We start from the raw sequence: 17,198 nt of genomic DNA, 5'->3' as shown, positions 1-17,198 counted from the left end.
GGAGGTGGCTGCCGTCTGCGCTGCGGGCGATCTAGCTTAGGAGAACCGTTTGTGGAGTGTTCGTCATCGGCCATGTCAATATTAATATTATATTAATATTACGCTAATTATTATCTCCGGCTCGAAGGACCAATTGTAACTGAGGGGTACAATTCCCTGACTGTATTAATCAAGTATTGGTATCATTAAACCACTACCGTCTTATTGTACATTACTGGCCATACTGTACACAAGTATATCAGATGAGAACACTTCCACAATGAAACGGTTTCCACACAAATACTCGTTTAGAATATTTATTACATCAAAAGAATATTAGATTACATTACTTAGATCAATTTGGATGCGCTTATAAGGCAAAGAATGTGCGTAGGCAAGTCAATACTGAATATTAGGAATTATCTAGGGAATAATGGTAGGGGGGTGTACTACCGGTTGTAAGCCAGCAGGGGGAGGCAATGCTCTATGCAAGTCAATGGTTCCACAGGCGACAATTACTCCCTGTGTCAGCGGGGAAAGGCAGCCTCTGTACTCTCAATGTGCGCGCCGCGCAGGTGAAGCCGTGGAGCCTCAAGACGGGCTCGAGTGATGTCCTCACGGGCATGTGTAGATCCCACAGCAGTGGGTGTAGACGGTTCTCTGCTCCAGCAGCTTGGTGAAGAATGAAGAATAATAATCCTGCCGGAAAGGCTCTGCTGGCGGGGTGTAAATCCTCCGGTGCGCGGTGGTCCACTGTTGAACTTGACGTTACTATCCTATTAGCATGCGGCAATAAGTGCTCTATGTAGACGCACAATTACTCACTTCACGTGGTCTTTGACTCGTAATGAAGGCTTTTACTAGTAAGGAGCGAACGATACGTTGAACAAACGTAGTAGGATAAACACGACTCTATTTGGGCAATACGAGCCCTACTCTGCCCACGTTGCGTAGTGGGTGAGGCGTCGCTTGGATAACTGGAACTGAACGAGACTGAACGGGACAAGGGACTTCACGTGTTCGCCTGCGCCATATTTATATGTACAGTGGACAAGTAGTGCCGCTCTGCTTTCGGTAGCCGTATTCCTGCGCGGAGCTGAGGCTAGTAAGGGCATGTCTCGTCGGTAGCTTTCAAGTCAGCTCTAGGGGGTAAGTCACTGGCGCCTGGTGGCACGCCATCCAATAGGAGAATGAAATATTATGGGCTATGTAACTACTAGGTTAAAGGGACATTCCGTGTATATGTACAAAGGAATATACAAGGGATATCAAACGGTATACAAATACTATTCAATATATATCAATCAATAAATACATATATTCGGTTTAATCTGACCCTTTGTAACAGCTCTACAGTATAATACACAGTGAGGGCTCTACAGTATAATACACAGTGAGGGCTCTACAGTATAATACACAGTGAGGGCTCTACAGTATAATACACAGTGGGGGCTCTACAGTATAATACACAGTGAGGGCTCTACAGTATAATACACAGTGAGGGCTCTACAGTATAATACACAGTGAGGGCTCTACAGTATAATACACAGTGAGGGCTCTACAGTATAATACACAGTGAGGGCTCTACAGTATAATACACAGTTGGGGCTCTACAGTATAATACACAGTGAGGGCTCTACAGTATAATACACAGTGAGGGCTCTACAGTATAATACACAGTGGGGGCTCTACAGTATAATACACAGTGGGGGCTCTACAGTATAATACACAGTGAGGGCTCTACAGTATAATACACAGTGAGGGCTCTACAGTATAATACACAGTGAGGGCTCTACAGTATAATACACAGTGGGGGCTCTACAGTATAATACACAGTGAGGGCTCTACAGTATAATACACAGTGGGGGCTCTACAGTATAATACACAGTGGGGGCTCTACAGTATAATACACAGTGAGGGCTCTACAGTTTGTAATGAATCTCAAAGCATCCAAGCAAACAATCAACTGATGCATTCATGTACAACCAATCACCATCATCAGCTTCAACCAGTCTTCATTTGACATCAAGAGGGTTAGGGTTTAGGTTGGGGTTAGGTTAAGGTTAGGGTTAGGTTACTGGTGTATTGCTGCCTTCCTCAGTCTTTACTCTGAATAGGGGGTTATTTCACAACACAAACGTTGACTTGACAAAATAAATAAGAAAGAAAAAAGAAGTGGGCGGCTACATGGTGTAGTGGGCAAGGCACTCGCCACGAAATCTGGAGACGCTGGGCTCCACATTTGCTTTCAGTTTAGCTGGTCGTCCACAGTAATACACATTGGCCGTATTACGGGGAGGGAAACTGAAGGGTGGGGATCGGGCGTTGTGGACAGCGACTCCTACAGGTCGGTTGGTGCGCCTGCGCAGTAGAATCAGGAAGTGTCGGGGGCAGCGTGAGCCTCCCACGCGTTACTCCTCGACACTGAGAGATCGAGCTGCGCAGGTGAAAAGATGCAACTGCTGTTACCTCAAGTACCGGAGGGGACTTGTGCTATGTATGACTTAGTCCACATTGCAGCCGGCTTGTGGGAGGCAAGAAACAGCGTCCGTGACAGGGGAGGGTTGAATTGGATGATACGAAAATTGGGATGGGAGAAAAATATAGAAAATGGGAGAAAAAGTGGATCAAAAAAAAAGAAAGAAAAAAGAAAACATTCAGTGTTTTGGAAATTAATGTTGTGTGTGTTTCAGGCGTGTAGCCATGATGAGGAACCTGCTGGCTCCATATGAGCAGAGACCCTGGGCTCAGACTAACTGGATACTAGTCCGACTGTGGAGGGTAAGACACACACACACACACGCACGCACGCATGCACGCACGCACGCACGCACGCACACTGTAAGTTGTATTTGAAAGTACTGTACATTGTATTTGAAAGTACTGTACATTGTATTTGAACGTACTGTAAGTTGTATTTGAACATATTGTAATCTGTGTATTATCTTGCAGGGTTGTGGGTTTGGCTACAGGTATACCAGATTACCTCACCTGCTGAAAACCAAACCTGAGGACGCCAACCTTCCCAGTCTACAGAGTAAGTCTACTGTCTGTCTGTCTGTCTGTCTGTCTGTCTGTCTGTCTGTCTGTCTGTCTGTCTGTCTGTCTGTCTGTCCTCCTGTATGTCTGTCTGTCTGTCTGTCTGTCTGTCTGTCTGTCCTCCTGTCTGTCTGTCTGTCTGTCTGTCTGTCTGTCTGTCTGTCTGTCTGTCTGTCCTCCTGTCTGTCTGTCTGTCTGTCTGTCTGTCTGTCCTCCTGTCTGTCCTCCTGTCTGTCCTCCTGTCTGTCTGTCTGTCTGTCTGTCTGTCTGTCTGTCTGTCTGTCTGTCTGTCTGTCTGTCTGTCTGTCTGTCCTCCTGTCTGTCTGTCTGTCTGTCTGTCCTCCTGTCTGTCCTCCTGTCTGTCTGTCTGTCCTCCTGTCTGTCTGTCTGTCTGTCTATCTGTCTGTCTGTCCTTTTTACAGACTGTCCTTTTGTTGTATGTAATACAATGACAATAAATAAATTATAATTATGATTCTATCACTTGTGTTCTGTGTGTGTGTGGAATGAAAGTCAGGCAGAGAAAGACACACAGTTTGTCTCAGCAGGTGGCAGTATATTTTATTATTAGAAGAGAAGACAAGCATGTCTTAATTATAGGACTCATACACACACACACACACACACACACACACACACACACACACACACACACACACACACACACACACACACACACACACACACACACACACACACAAATTCACACCCACACACAAATTAACCACTAACCAAATCTGACACATGCGTCACCAGTAATTAGTCACAAATGTTTTCTGATCAAACAAATCTGATCTCACAAGGTTGAAGTGACATCACTCTGAGATATGGAAATCTAAATATGCAACGCAATGCGCAAACACAGCTCTGATACATGCAAACACACACAGCTCTGATCCACACAAACACACACAGCTCTAATCCACACAAACACACACAGCTCTGATCCACACAAACACACACAGCTCTGATACACACAAACACACACACAGCTCTGATCCACACAAACACACACACAGCTCTGATCCACACAAACACACACAGCTCTGATACACACTAACACACACACACACAGCTCTGATACACACTAACACACACACACACAGCTCTGATACACACTAACACACCAGTAATTCCTGTCATCCGAACAGTTGTTTGATCTCAGATGTTGTGTTTGGATGAAAATAGGATGTATTTCTGACTCGTTGATTTGTCCTACATTGGGAATGTTTGATTTGTCCTACATTGGGAATGTTTGATTTGTCCTACATTGGGAACGTTTGATTTGTCCTACATTGGGAATGTTTGATTTGTCCTACATTGGGAATGTTTGATTTGTCCTACATTGGGAACGTTTGATTTGTCCTACATTGGGAATGTTTGATTTGTCCTACATTAGGAATGTTGATTTGTCCTACATTGGGAGTGTTTGATTTGTCCTACATTGGGAATGTTTGATTTGTCCTACATTTGGAACGTTTGATTTGTCCTACATTAGGAATGTTGATTTGTCCTACATTGGGAATGTTTGATTTGTCCTACATTGGGAATGTTTGATTTGTCCTACATTGGGAACGTTTGATTTGTCCTACATTGGGAATGTTTGATTTGTTCTACATTAGGAATGTTTGATTTGTCCTACATTGGGAACGTTTGATTTGTCCTACATTGGGAATGTTTGATTTGTTCTACATTAGGAATGTTTGATTTGTCCTACATTAGGAATGTTTGATTTGTCCTACATTGGGAATGTTTGATTTGTCCTACATTGGGAATGTTTGATTTGTTCTACATTGGGAATGTTTGATTTGTTCTACATTGGGAATGTTTGATTTGTTCTACATTGGGAATGTTTGATTTGTTCTACATTGGGAACGTTTGATTTGCCCTACATTGGGAGTGTTTGATTTTACCTTTTTTGATCTTTCTAGCAGTGTTGGTGGTCTGTCTGGCATGGTAAATGAAACATACCTCAGCTTGTCAGGACTCCTGCAGCTCTGGAATGAACAGAAAATACATGTTGAACCCTTTGGGTCTCAATAAAAAAAACAGAGGAATTAAATACCACCTAAATATAACTAATATTATTAACGTATAAAGACTATCTAACCTAAACCTGATATTATCAACGTATAAAGACTATCTAGCCTATAACTAGGGATGTCCCGATCCGATCACGTGATCGGGATCGGGGCCGATCGCGTGATTTTCCGAAGATCGGGATCGGCAAAAAAGAAAAAAAATATCTGCCATTTTTTTTATATTATTTATTTTAATTTTAATTTTTTTTATTCAACAAACATGACCATGTTCACGTCTTAAACTCATACTGAGGCCTTAGTTTTGGTTTTAAATTGCATATAATCATTCATTTATTTATTGTCACACAGAGCAGAAGAATTTTGCCAAAACAAACCAATAGTATCCAGCTGCAGAACGGCAGACCAGCCACACTCTCAGACCCAAATTAAATTATTATTATTATTTTTTTAATCCCAATTTCTCACATTACATTCACCCTGAATGTTGACGTTATCCAGGTGAAAAGTTAATTTCATAAATCATTTGATGTATAATTAAATCAAATGAAATGCGTTTGGGTCTGAGATTGTGGCTAGTCTGCCGTTCTGCAGCTGGATACTATTGGTTTGTTTTGGCAAAATTCTTCTGCTCTGTGTGACAATAAATAAATGAATGATGATATGCAATTTAAAACCAAAACTAAGGCCTCAGTATGAGTTTAAGACGTGAACATGGTCATGTTTGTTGAATAAAAAAAATATATATATTTTTAATTTTTTTATCGGATCGGGAAATATCGGTATCGGTAGATACTCAAAATCACATGATCGGGATCGGATCGGGAGCAAAAAAACGTGATCGGGACATCCCTACCTATAACCTAATATTATCAACGTATAAAGACTATCTAGCCTATAACCTAACCCTAATATCATCAGCTTATAAATACTATCTAATAGGGATGCCCCGATCGATCGGCCAGCGATCGCTATTGGCCGATATTCAGTATAAATATGAGATCGGTGAATTCCGATAATGCTTTATTTTCGCCGATCGTGAAAACCGATCGAAAAACATGATCCAATTCTTAGCGGAGATCTCACTCGCTGACTTCTCTCTCGACACAGAGCTGCAGCGCACGGCCCCTCCTCCTCCCCTGCCCCTCCCGCACCCGTGTCAACAAATGCTCCGGCAATAGTCTGCTCTAGTCTGCTCTGCTCTGCCCCAAGCTATGGAACCAGCTTCCCCTGGAGATCCGATCTGCCCCCTCGCTGGAGACATTTAAGGCCCGTCTAAAAACCCACTTCTATTCCCTGGCCTTCAATAAACCCTGATTCTCCCACACCCTAACTCACACACTCCCATGCAATTTTATCCTGCCCCATCCCTCTTGTATCTCTTCTTATGCTCCTCTGTCCCCTGTGTGCTACTGTACTTTGTGTTCCCCTATCCGTGTGTTGTCCTACTGTCCTATTCTCTGAATGTACTGTCTTGTCCTGCTGTGCCTTTTTGTATTTGTGTATTTTATATTAGGACATTGATTTTAAGCTTTGATTGTACAGCACTTTGGTTGGCTCTTGTGCTTTTAAACGTGCTATATAAATAAATTACTTGACTTGACTTGCATGGACCTCTGTGAGCTAACGTTAGCTACCTAGCTATCGTTACTGTTTAAACAAAATTACCCAGTCAACTATTCACTTTTAGTTTAATACATGAGGCATTGTCTAACGGTATCTAGCCGGCTAGCTACTGATAGCTCCTGATATCAACAAATGCTCCAGCAATAGTCTAGTAGTGCATGATACCTCCATTAGCTCGTTAGCTCACTGTTCAAAACGAAATGTCCCATTAAACTAAATAGTTCACTGAGGCGTTGTCTTAACGTTATCTAGCCGGCTAGCAGTAGCTACAGATAGCTCCTGATATCAATGTCTTATAACATTGATTCAATGCTTATTCGAGCCCCTGGTTTGCATCGCAGTGAGGGAGTAGGGTATATCTGCAGAGCCGCAGCCGCAGATATACCCTGCTGAGGGCATGCTGAATGTGATTTGACCAAAGCAGAGTATACACACAGACAGTGGAGATAGCGAGCATTTTGACTTGTTGAGTGGTGGCGATGTCTCGCAGATAATACAACTACAAGTATAATTATATAATATATATATTTTATTAAAAAAAAAAGTATATATATATATATATATATATATATATATATATATATATATATATATATATAATTATTTTTTTATAAAACCAAAAACTATCGGTATCTGTATCGGCCGATATGGCTCATAGACGATCAGTGATCGGTATCGGTGGCAAAAAACGTGATCGGGGCATCCCTACTATCTAACCCTAGTATTATCAGCTCATGAACATTATCTAACCCTAATAGTATTATATTATACAGTAAAGGCTATCAAACCCTAATATCAGCTTATAAAGACACCCTAACCCTAATATCATCTTATACAGTAAAGACGCTCTAACCCTAATATTATCAGCTTATATCATATCATATTTGGATTAGAATTGCAGTATGTTAGGGTAGGTTAGGGTATTTATAAATCTGTTGTAATGTGTTTTATTTTATCTTGAGCATGTTTTCTGTTGTTATTCTTGCCTGTTCTCTCCTGCATGACAACTGACTGCTGGTTTCTTTACCTCCTGCATGCTTTTCAGGGGATTTATCAGTTGCTAGTTTTCAAAGTAAGTCACTGCACCCCCATGTATTTCAGAGGTAGAAGAATCATAACCCTAAACTAACCCAACCCTAGCCCAACCCAACCATTACCTAACCCAACCACAACCTAACCTAACCTAACCACAACCCAACCCAACCCCTAACTGTAAGATTTGGTGTGTTTTCAGCCTCTAATCAACCCGTCACCTGCTGTTCCGTGACGTCCCTCTGCGTTGTGTTTGTAGTCATTTGTTTGTTGATGGCAATCTTACTGGCTGCCACACACTGTATCACCCTGTCGATACATCCGTAAACAGAAGAATTAACACTGGAAACGTGATCTCTTTCCTTGATGGATTTTCATAAACAAAAGGTCTCGTACAAAATGAAACGAATTGAAAGTCTTTAAAAGATGAAGAAACTAGATTAATAACTTAAAGGTCCTGTGTCTTATAAATGGCCTTTTCCAGTGTTTAGCATTGTTTCCTAGCAATGGGGGATTATATCAATGGGGTCTGTGTCTCTAATTATAATTTTGACTCATCAGTCTAGATCTTCCCTCACTCAACTAAGCCATTCTGATTTGACTGTTTTGCTGACGTGAATAAGGCACTGGTTGTAGTCACCTCCCACAATCAACAATTCGCTCAACAACAGAGCGAGTGAAATTACTTCCTCAAACAGAGGGTGCCGACAGACAGCAGAGAACGAGCGGGAGAGAGAGAGATAAAGAGGGAGAGAGAGAGGGACAGGAGCTTCTCTCTCGGGGAAGCACACACGCATTTTACACACAACCTCGACCGGCGCGCGGGGAAGCACACATGCATTTTACACACAACCTCGACCGGCGTGCGGGGAAGCACACACGCATTTTACACACAACCTCGACCGGCGCGCGGGGAAGCACACACGCATTTTACACACAACCTCGACCGGCGCGCGGGGAAGCACACACGCATTTTACACACAACCTCGACCGGCACGCGGGGAAGCACACACGCATTTCTAAAGGGCTGGGGCTTCTCCCTGGGAGCACTCTCATATCACTGTCAAAATATCTTTGACTCCCACACGCGCGCCCATATTCCGATCCGTGCAATAATATTCACAGGGGTATATATTGTCATTTTTCTTTTTATCCACTTTTTCTCCTCTTTTTCTATTTTTCTCCCATCCCAATTACCCGCTGTGCCAATTCTCCCCTCCCCTGTTTTGAACCTTTCTCGCATATGCCCCCCACTGGCCGGTTGTAGGGAGGATATAAGCCTTGCATCACGTGTCCCCTCCGATAAACGAGGAGGCAACCTGTCACATCTTTTCACCTGCCAGCGCGGACTCTCATTGGCTAGGTGTAACGTGTGGGAGGCTCACACTACCCCCGCCATTTCCTGTCTCTGCTGTGCAGGCGTCCCCAACCGACCTGTAGGAGTCACTGTCCACAACATCCAGATTACCACCCATCGACTTCCCGCTGACTCTGCCAATTGAGTTAGTATGACGGCTGGCCCAAGCCAGAGGCAACGCCGACAGCCGGAGTCGAACCCGGTGTCTCTTGCGTTCGTGACAAGCGCAATGTCCGCTGCGCCACCCAGCCGCTGGGTATATATTGTCATTTGAAACAATTTACCAATGCATTGTCCCGTGAGATTATGCCCCCCTGCGGCGAAATTAATTATTATCCCCCTCCTCTATCTCTCTATCTCTCTCTCTGTCTCTCTGTCTGCCAGTCGCAGACTGTGGGTGACTGTCACTCAAAGCGCTTATGGGCGGAGCCCAGGCCAAAACAGCTTGGAATCTTGAAGTGAAAAAATGCTGCTTTTGAATACTTGATTAGAAATACAAAGCAATGATTTTTTTTGAAAAAAACTTTACAGATGTGTTCCATAGACTCACAGGAATTGTGTAAAGTTGCCCAAATAGTGAAAGGAATAGCTAGATATGTCCCCTTTAAAAAAATATCTGTCTGTCTCGGTTGTTGTGGCCTAGCTCACTAGCAGAAGCCTGATCTGTTAGCCGGTAGCTATCTCCTCATGGCTCCCTTCCCCCCACCCTCCAGCCTTGAAGGAGGCTGGAGATATCTCTGCTGTCTCACTGTCAACGCTCGTCTGCTTGTCTGAGTCAACCCGGAAGAACTCAAAGCTATAAAGTATATTCCTTAGCAACGGTTTCTAGCCCATAGCGACCCCACCCTATCTCATCACTATAGCAACGGCTTCTCCCCTCCCTAGCCGACCAGCTATCTTTGTTGATGCTAAAGCCTCTGCGGATGACCTTGAATGGGCTCTCTCCCGTTTCTTACCTCTCTCACACTCTGTGTCTCAACACACACAAACCCAGAGGTTTACAGTTTAACACGGTTAAACTGATATCTATAGGTTATAACCAAATGCAAATAAAATGTCTTTGATTTTTTTACATGATATGAAGATTTAATACAGGTTGATACCTTCAAAATAAGCCATCACTTGTACAAATCGGGCGGATACTTTTCAATCTATGGCTTATGAATAATGCTGATAACACACTAATCATTCCTGGGCGGCTACGTGGCGTAGTGGGCAAGGCGCTCGCCACGAATGCGGAGACGCTCGAGCCCAGCGCTCCACATTGCTTTCAGTTTAGCTGGTTGTTCATACTAATACACATTGGCCGTATTAGGGGGTGGGAAACTGATGGGTGGGGATCGGGCGTTGTGGACAGCGACTCCTACAGGTCGGTTGGTGCGCCTGCGCAGTAGAATCAGGAAGTGTCGGGGGCAGCGTGAGCCTCCCACGGCCCGCGCGTTACTCCTCGCCACTGAGAGATCGAGCTGCGCAGGTGAAAAGATGCGACTGCTGTTACCTCAAGTACCGGAGGGGACTTGTGCTATGTATGACTTAGTCCACATTGCAGCCGGCTTGTGGGAGGCAAGAAACAGCGTTCGTGACAAGGGAGGGTTGAATTGGATGATACGAAATTGGGATGGGAGAAAATATAGAAAATGGGAGAAAAAGTGGATCAAAAAAAATTTAAAATCCGTTTAGACAATGTTGACTGCAAACAAGTCATTGATAAGCGACGGGCAGATTAGACACATAGCCATAATTTAAAACATAGATTATGCGTTTTTAACGCTATCATTGAAGTGGATGCTGGCATCCAAGGACATTAATCAACGTTATGGCTGGCACTGAAAGTGTTAAGCCCTAGCCATATTTAAAAAAAAAAATTGCCTAAAAGTACATTCCCAAGTAAATGGAATATTGCTCCACTTCTACCCGGTCCATTTGCATGTTCTACATCTATGGACCTCAGGGAATGTATTCCCAGTGTCAGAAATATTGTGTCTTGAGTAAATTGTAATGAACCAAAGGAGAATATAAATTATTATTATTCAAATAATTTTTCCTGTAGATACAGTACTGAATTTTGCCATCCGGACACATTGAAATATGAATATAGAATATAGGGCCTATAAAGTCATACATCTATGGGTCAGGCCAAATCACCTCTTTCCACTGGCAGAGTGCAATCTGGATTTAGTATCACCACCAGGCGCCCGTTACAGGGCAGCAAAGACTTTGAATGAAATTACTGTAAGTACAGTTATTTTTGTATAATGTCCATAGCTCTGCATTCAACAGCACTCTTGAAGATACAGTGGTTCTGCCAAAAATGAAAGCAGATGAAAGCCTTCTGAACCCTATCGGCCTCCATCCCATGAAGCTTAGATCAGAGATGTTCTTAATTTTAGTAAATTATAAAATATGAACTACACACTGCGTGGATAGAAGCCTCAGTGAAGCTGGCTCTATTCTTCCTTTTAATCTGGCTCCTTTTATTGCTTAATACTAATCTGTAGCACTAACAGTAATTATTTAGCAATTTGCCATGAAGACTGTTTTGTTTTGGGCGGGGGGGTTGTTGTTTTTATTATAAATATTTGTAATATACATTTGACCTTTGTAAATTCTGTTTATACTATACATAATGTCTATATGCCCCTAGTTTTTGTATGTATGTTTAAAGATATATATATATATATATATATATATATATATATATATATATATATATATATATATATATATATATATATATATATATATATATATATATATATATATATATATCTATAAAATTACAATGTGGAAAAACACCTATAATAATAACTTTATTTGTATACATTTTTTTTAAATAAACATTTACAAACTAGGCAGAAAAAACCTGCTTCTCATAATATAGACTTTAGTTTAAATACATGAGTAGCTGTAGTATTTAAATATATCAGTAGCTGTAGTATTTAAATATCAGTAGCTGTAGTATATATATATATATCAGTAGCTGTAGTATATATATATATATATATCAGTAGCTGTAGTATATATATATATATATATATATATATATATATATATATATATATATATATCAGTAGCTGTAGTATATATATATATATATATCAGTAGCTGTAGTATATATATATATCAGTAGCTGTAGTATTTAAATATCAGTAGCTGTAGTATATATATATATATATATATATATCAGTAGCTGTAGTATTTAAATATATAAGTAGCTGTAGTATTTAAATATATATCAGTAGCTGTAGTATTAAAATATCAGTAGCTGTAGTATTTAAATATATCAGTAGCTGTAGTATTTAAATATATCAATAGCTGTAGTATTTAAATATATCAGTAGCTGTAGTATTTAAATATATCAGTAGCTGTAGTATTTAACTATATGACTAGTTGTAGTATTTTAAATATATCAGTAGCTAGTATTTTAATATATCAGTAGCTGTAGTATTTTAATATATCTGTAGCTGTAGTATTTAAATATATCAGTAGCTAGTATTTTAAATATATCAGTAGCTAGTATTTTAAATATATCAGTAGCTATAGTATTTACATATCAATATCTGTAGTATTTAAATATATCAGTAGCTAGTATTTTAAATATATCAGTAGCTATAGTATTTACATATCAATATCTGTAGTATTTAAATATATCAGTAGCTATAGTATTCGTGTCAGACAGCTCATGGCTCATTTCATGGCTTGAACTGTTTCATGCAGGTTATGCTAACAGGCTATGCTAACAGTTTTTGGTGAACTGAAGAACCATTTCCAACCATGAGACAAGAGAATAGGCTGTCAGATCAGAAGCAAGGATGAAGATATTCACTCTGGAGTATCCTCTTTTCTGATCTGTAATTGTAATTGATCATTATCCTCTCCTGTGATTGGTGCAGAGCCCTGTCCATCGCTGCTGCTCCAGAGGCACATGGCCGAGTTGCTGAGTGAGGATAAAGACATGGCTGCCTCCTTCCTCAACAGCGTCCTCAACCAGCTCAACTGGGCCTTCTCTGAGTTCATCGGCATGATCCAGGAGGTATGTTGAAGGAAATATATTTTACCCTCTTAATATTAGCTTAGTGTGTAACTGAGGAGGAGCTGGTATCTAGTATGAAGAACAGCAGGTCCGACTTCCGGTTTTGAGATGTGTGGGTAGTCGACCATTGAAAGAGCTCCCGGTCAAACAATATCGAAAAAGGGAAGTAAAACTGTCTAAAACAAAATAAAAAGTGACAATTCAAAGATATAAGAGAAGAGGAAGGATGTCCACGAGAAAGAGCGAGAGAAAGAGGACCCCAGAAGACGTACAAGCACCGGAGGAAAGATCTCGACACGAGGAAATGACGGAAGAAGTAGCTCAGGCGAGCGTGACGCAGGTAGACAGAGACGGGGAGCCCGTGGAGCCCGCCTGGTTAGCGAGGATACAAGCGAACATACTAGCCAGCGTACAAGCTGCTAACCAAGAGCTACGAACTAGCATGCAAGCTAGCGCAGTGAGTAACCAAAAGGCTAGCCAAGAGCTACAAGCTAAGGCTAACCAAGAGCTACAAGCTAATATGCAAGCTAACGCAAAGGCTATCCAAGCTATATAAGATAGCATACAAGCTAGCGTACAAGCTAACATGCGGAACATGCAAGCTAGCGCGTTGACTAACCAACAAGAGCTACAAACTAGCATACAAGCTAACACAATGGCTAGCCAGGCGAGCACGCAGAATATTCAAGACAGCATCGAAGACAGCAAAGGACGGCTGAAATGGAAGAATGGAATACAGAAATACATGATATTTTAAAGAAGACGCTCGAACAACAGAACATGTTGAGAGAAAAGTTAATGGACTTGGAGGGGAGGTCGAGGAGAAACAACATACGGATATGGGGACTGAAAGAGGGGATGGAAGGAGATTCGATGATCAAATTTGTAGACAGCCTAATTCGAAAATAATTGAAGATGACAGAACTCGACAAGACAGGAATTCAAAGAGCACACAGGACACTGGCGCCGAAGCCAAGGTTGGACAAGCCACAGAGAGCAGTTATAGTCAACTTCTTGGAATTCGAGGTCAAAGAGAACATTCTTAGAGCAGCCTGGCAGAAGAGGATGGAGGTGGAGGGAAAGAGAGTAGCTTTCGACCATGATTACGCAACAGACGTGGCGGTAAAGTGTCAGAGCTATGTTCAGATAAAAAAAGCACTGAAGGAAGGATGAATCAGATTTCAATCACCAATGACCACGCTGAAGGTTCATTGGAATGAAGCCGTAAAGGTGTACGCGACGTGCGGGAGGCGGCGAGGGACATGAACCAGAGAGGATGGAAGGTGCCGGGAGGGGAGGACGAGAGACCGACGCTGTTGCAGAGGTTGGAGAGGGCGAGGAGATGGACCAGAGTCGAAAGGAGAGGAGGAGGCGAGGAGAACGGGAAGGTGAACGAGATCTGAATCGATTCAAAGCAAATCAACTGAGAAGAAGGACGCAAAGACACGGAGAAGGGGGGCGGAGAGGAGACGAGAGGGGACACAGTGATCAAAGGGAGGATAAGTACAATACACACACACAATACAGATTAAGGTAAACAGGAGAAGGACTGATGCAGTGAGAAGATAGTAAAGTACATACGAGATAATTAAACCAAAAATTTGAAAGGAGGACATAGAGATTCGTGACACATTAGACTGATATACATATGACACACACAATACAAGAAAATGAAAACATGAAAGAGACTTATGCAGGAAGAAGATGATAAGGCACATACGAGACAATTATACCGAAAGTGATGAAAAAAAGGACACGGATCTCCAAGAGATATATGGAGACGGACATGAAAGGAACACAGGAATACACATATCGCATAACACAATTAGACAGGAACATGAAAGTGACTAATACAGAGCCTATAACCGGGGGCTCGGAGGTCGCACACAGAACGAGTTGGACATATATAGTGCGCATTTTTCAGCCACTAGGGGGAGCCCTCTCACTAGGAGAGCCACTACTCCCCACCCACCAGCGGGGGAAAGAGGGGAACGAGTAAGACCCTCAAATGCCATGGAAGTTCCAAGAGTTAGTTTTGATGTTGATGTTTATTATGTATATATGTATGTAAATCAGATGGAGATAGCAGAGGCTACAACCACAAATATTATTTTATGTGACATGGGTAGAACGGGAGAACAATTGGAAAATAAATATGACACAAGTTAAGGGTATAAAAATGATGTCGTTAAATGTGAACGGTATGAATAATCCGATCAAGAGGAGTAAGGTGATGACGAAACTTAAGAAAGAGGAGGCGCCGGTCATCTTCTTACAAGAAACACATCTAATATCACAAGAACATGAAAAGCTGAAGAGATTCGGGTATGAAAATCTGTTCTATAGTTCTTTTAAACAGAACCTTAGAAGAGGAGTAGCTATACTAATAAAGAACACAGTGAAGTTTGAAATGATCAGGGAAATAAGGGACAAAGAGGGGAGGTATGTGTTGGTCAACGGGAAAATAGAAGGTCAAATGGTAACACTAGTAAATGTGTATGCTCCACCAGAAAGTGAGAAATATCTATTTGAAACGATCTTTGACATCATAGCATTGGAAGGAGAAGGGGTCCTGATCTGTACAGGTGATTTTAATGTAGTACTGAACTACGACATAGACGCGACAAGCACAAAGAAATGGAGGACAAACATTAGCAAATATATGAATATACAAATGTCAGAATTAGGAATCATAGACATATGGAGAGCAATGCACACACTAGATAGAGAATACACACACTATTCACACCCACACACAACATATTCAAGGATAGACTATTTTCTCATGACAACAGGGGACAGATACAGGGTGGAAGAATGCAGGATAGGGGTGATGGATATTTCAGATCATAGCGCAATATATCTGACAGTAAATCTTAAAAGTAGACAGAGAAATACAGTTTGGAGGCTGAATGTAGGATTATTAAACAACAACGGTTTGGTTAATGAAGTGAAGGAAGACATAATTAGATATAGAGAAGAAAACGATAATGGGGAGGTAGATCCAAACATTTTATGGGATGCACTAAAGGTAGTAATACGGGGAAAATTGATAGCTAAGACGGCATTACTCAAGAAGGCTAGAATAGAGACATACCAGAACTTGATAAAGAAACTGAAAGAATTAGAGAAAGAACACAAGAGCTCAAAGAACCAAGAGACACCTAGGGAAGTAAAGGAAGTTAGAGGGAAGATAAACAAAGAGCTGCAGACAGAAATAAAGAAGAAAGCTAGATACATGAAGCAGACATACTATGAAGGGGGACCGAGAGCGACCAGACTGTTAGCTAGACGAATCAGGACACAACAAAAACTGAACACAATACACACAATAAGGGACACAAACAAAATACTGAGAGAGCCAGCGGAAATAGAGAAGACATTTGAAGAATATTATAGGAAACTATACACACAACCGATAGCGGCAGGAGAAGAGGAGATAGAATTTTTTTTAGAAAAATTAGATTTACCATCGATAGGGAAGGAACAGAATGAATTTCTTTTTTTTATCCACTTTTTCTCCCATTTTCTATATTTCCTCCCATCCCAATTTCGTATCATCCAATTCAACCCTCCCCTGTCACGAACGCTGTTTCTTGCCTCCCCTCCGGTACTTGAGGTAACAGCAGTCGCATCTTTTCACCTGCGCAGCTCGATCTCTCAGTGGTGAGGAGTAACGCGTGGGAGGCTCACGCTGCCCCCGACATTTCCTGATTCCACTGCGCAGGCGCACCAACCGACCTGTAGGAGTCGCTGTCCACAACGCCCGATCCCCACCCATCAGTTTCCCACCCCCTAATACGGCCAATGTGTATTAGTACGGACGACCTGCTAAACTGAAAGCAAATGTGGAGCGCTGGGCTCGAACAGGCGAGCCCAGCGTCTCCAGATTTTGTGGCGAGCGCCTTGCCCACTACGCCACGTAGCCGCCCGAACAGAATGAAATATTAAATGCAGAGATCACAGAACAGGAAGTTTGGAATGCGATCAGTAGAGCAAAGAGTAGTAAGTCACCGGGTAGCGACGGATTCCCCTCGGAATTCTACAAAACATTTAGGCAGGAACTGAGCCCCATATTAGAAGCAGCATTCAG

At 41.8% G+C, this 17,198-nt stretch overlaps 1 protein-coding gene across 2 annotated transcripts in view; it reads left to right on the top strand.

The window, feature by feature from the left end:
* rnf123 (ring finger protein 123) overlaps window positions 1-17,198 on the top strand; it is a 484,329-nt gene that overhangs the window by 294,134 nt on the left and 172,997 nt on the right. For both annotated transcript variants that reach the window (XM_084325137.1, XM_084325136.1), the window contains exons 30-32: window positions 2,673-2,760; window positions 2,932-3,016; window positions 12,966-13,105. In XM_084325137.1, coding sequence (XP_084181263.1) covers window positions 2,673-2,760; window positions 2,932-3,016; window positions 12,966-13,105 — 313 coding nt within the window. The remainder of the gene's footprint in view (window positions 1-2,672; window positions 2,761-2,931; window positions 3,017-12,965; window positions 13,106-17,198) is intronic.

This window comes from Notolepis coatsorum (genome assembly GCF_963971535.1).
Source record: "Notolepis coatsorum genome assembly, chromosome: 11".
In the NCBI taxonomy this organism is placed as follows: domain Eukaryota; kingdom Metazoa; phylum Chordata; class Actinopteri; order Aulopiformes; family Paralepididae; genus Notolepis; species Notolepis coatsorum.
Note: the sequence above shows the minus strand (reverse complement) of the source record. Positions and strands in the feature narration are given on the sequence as shown.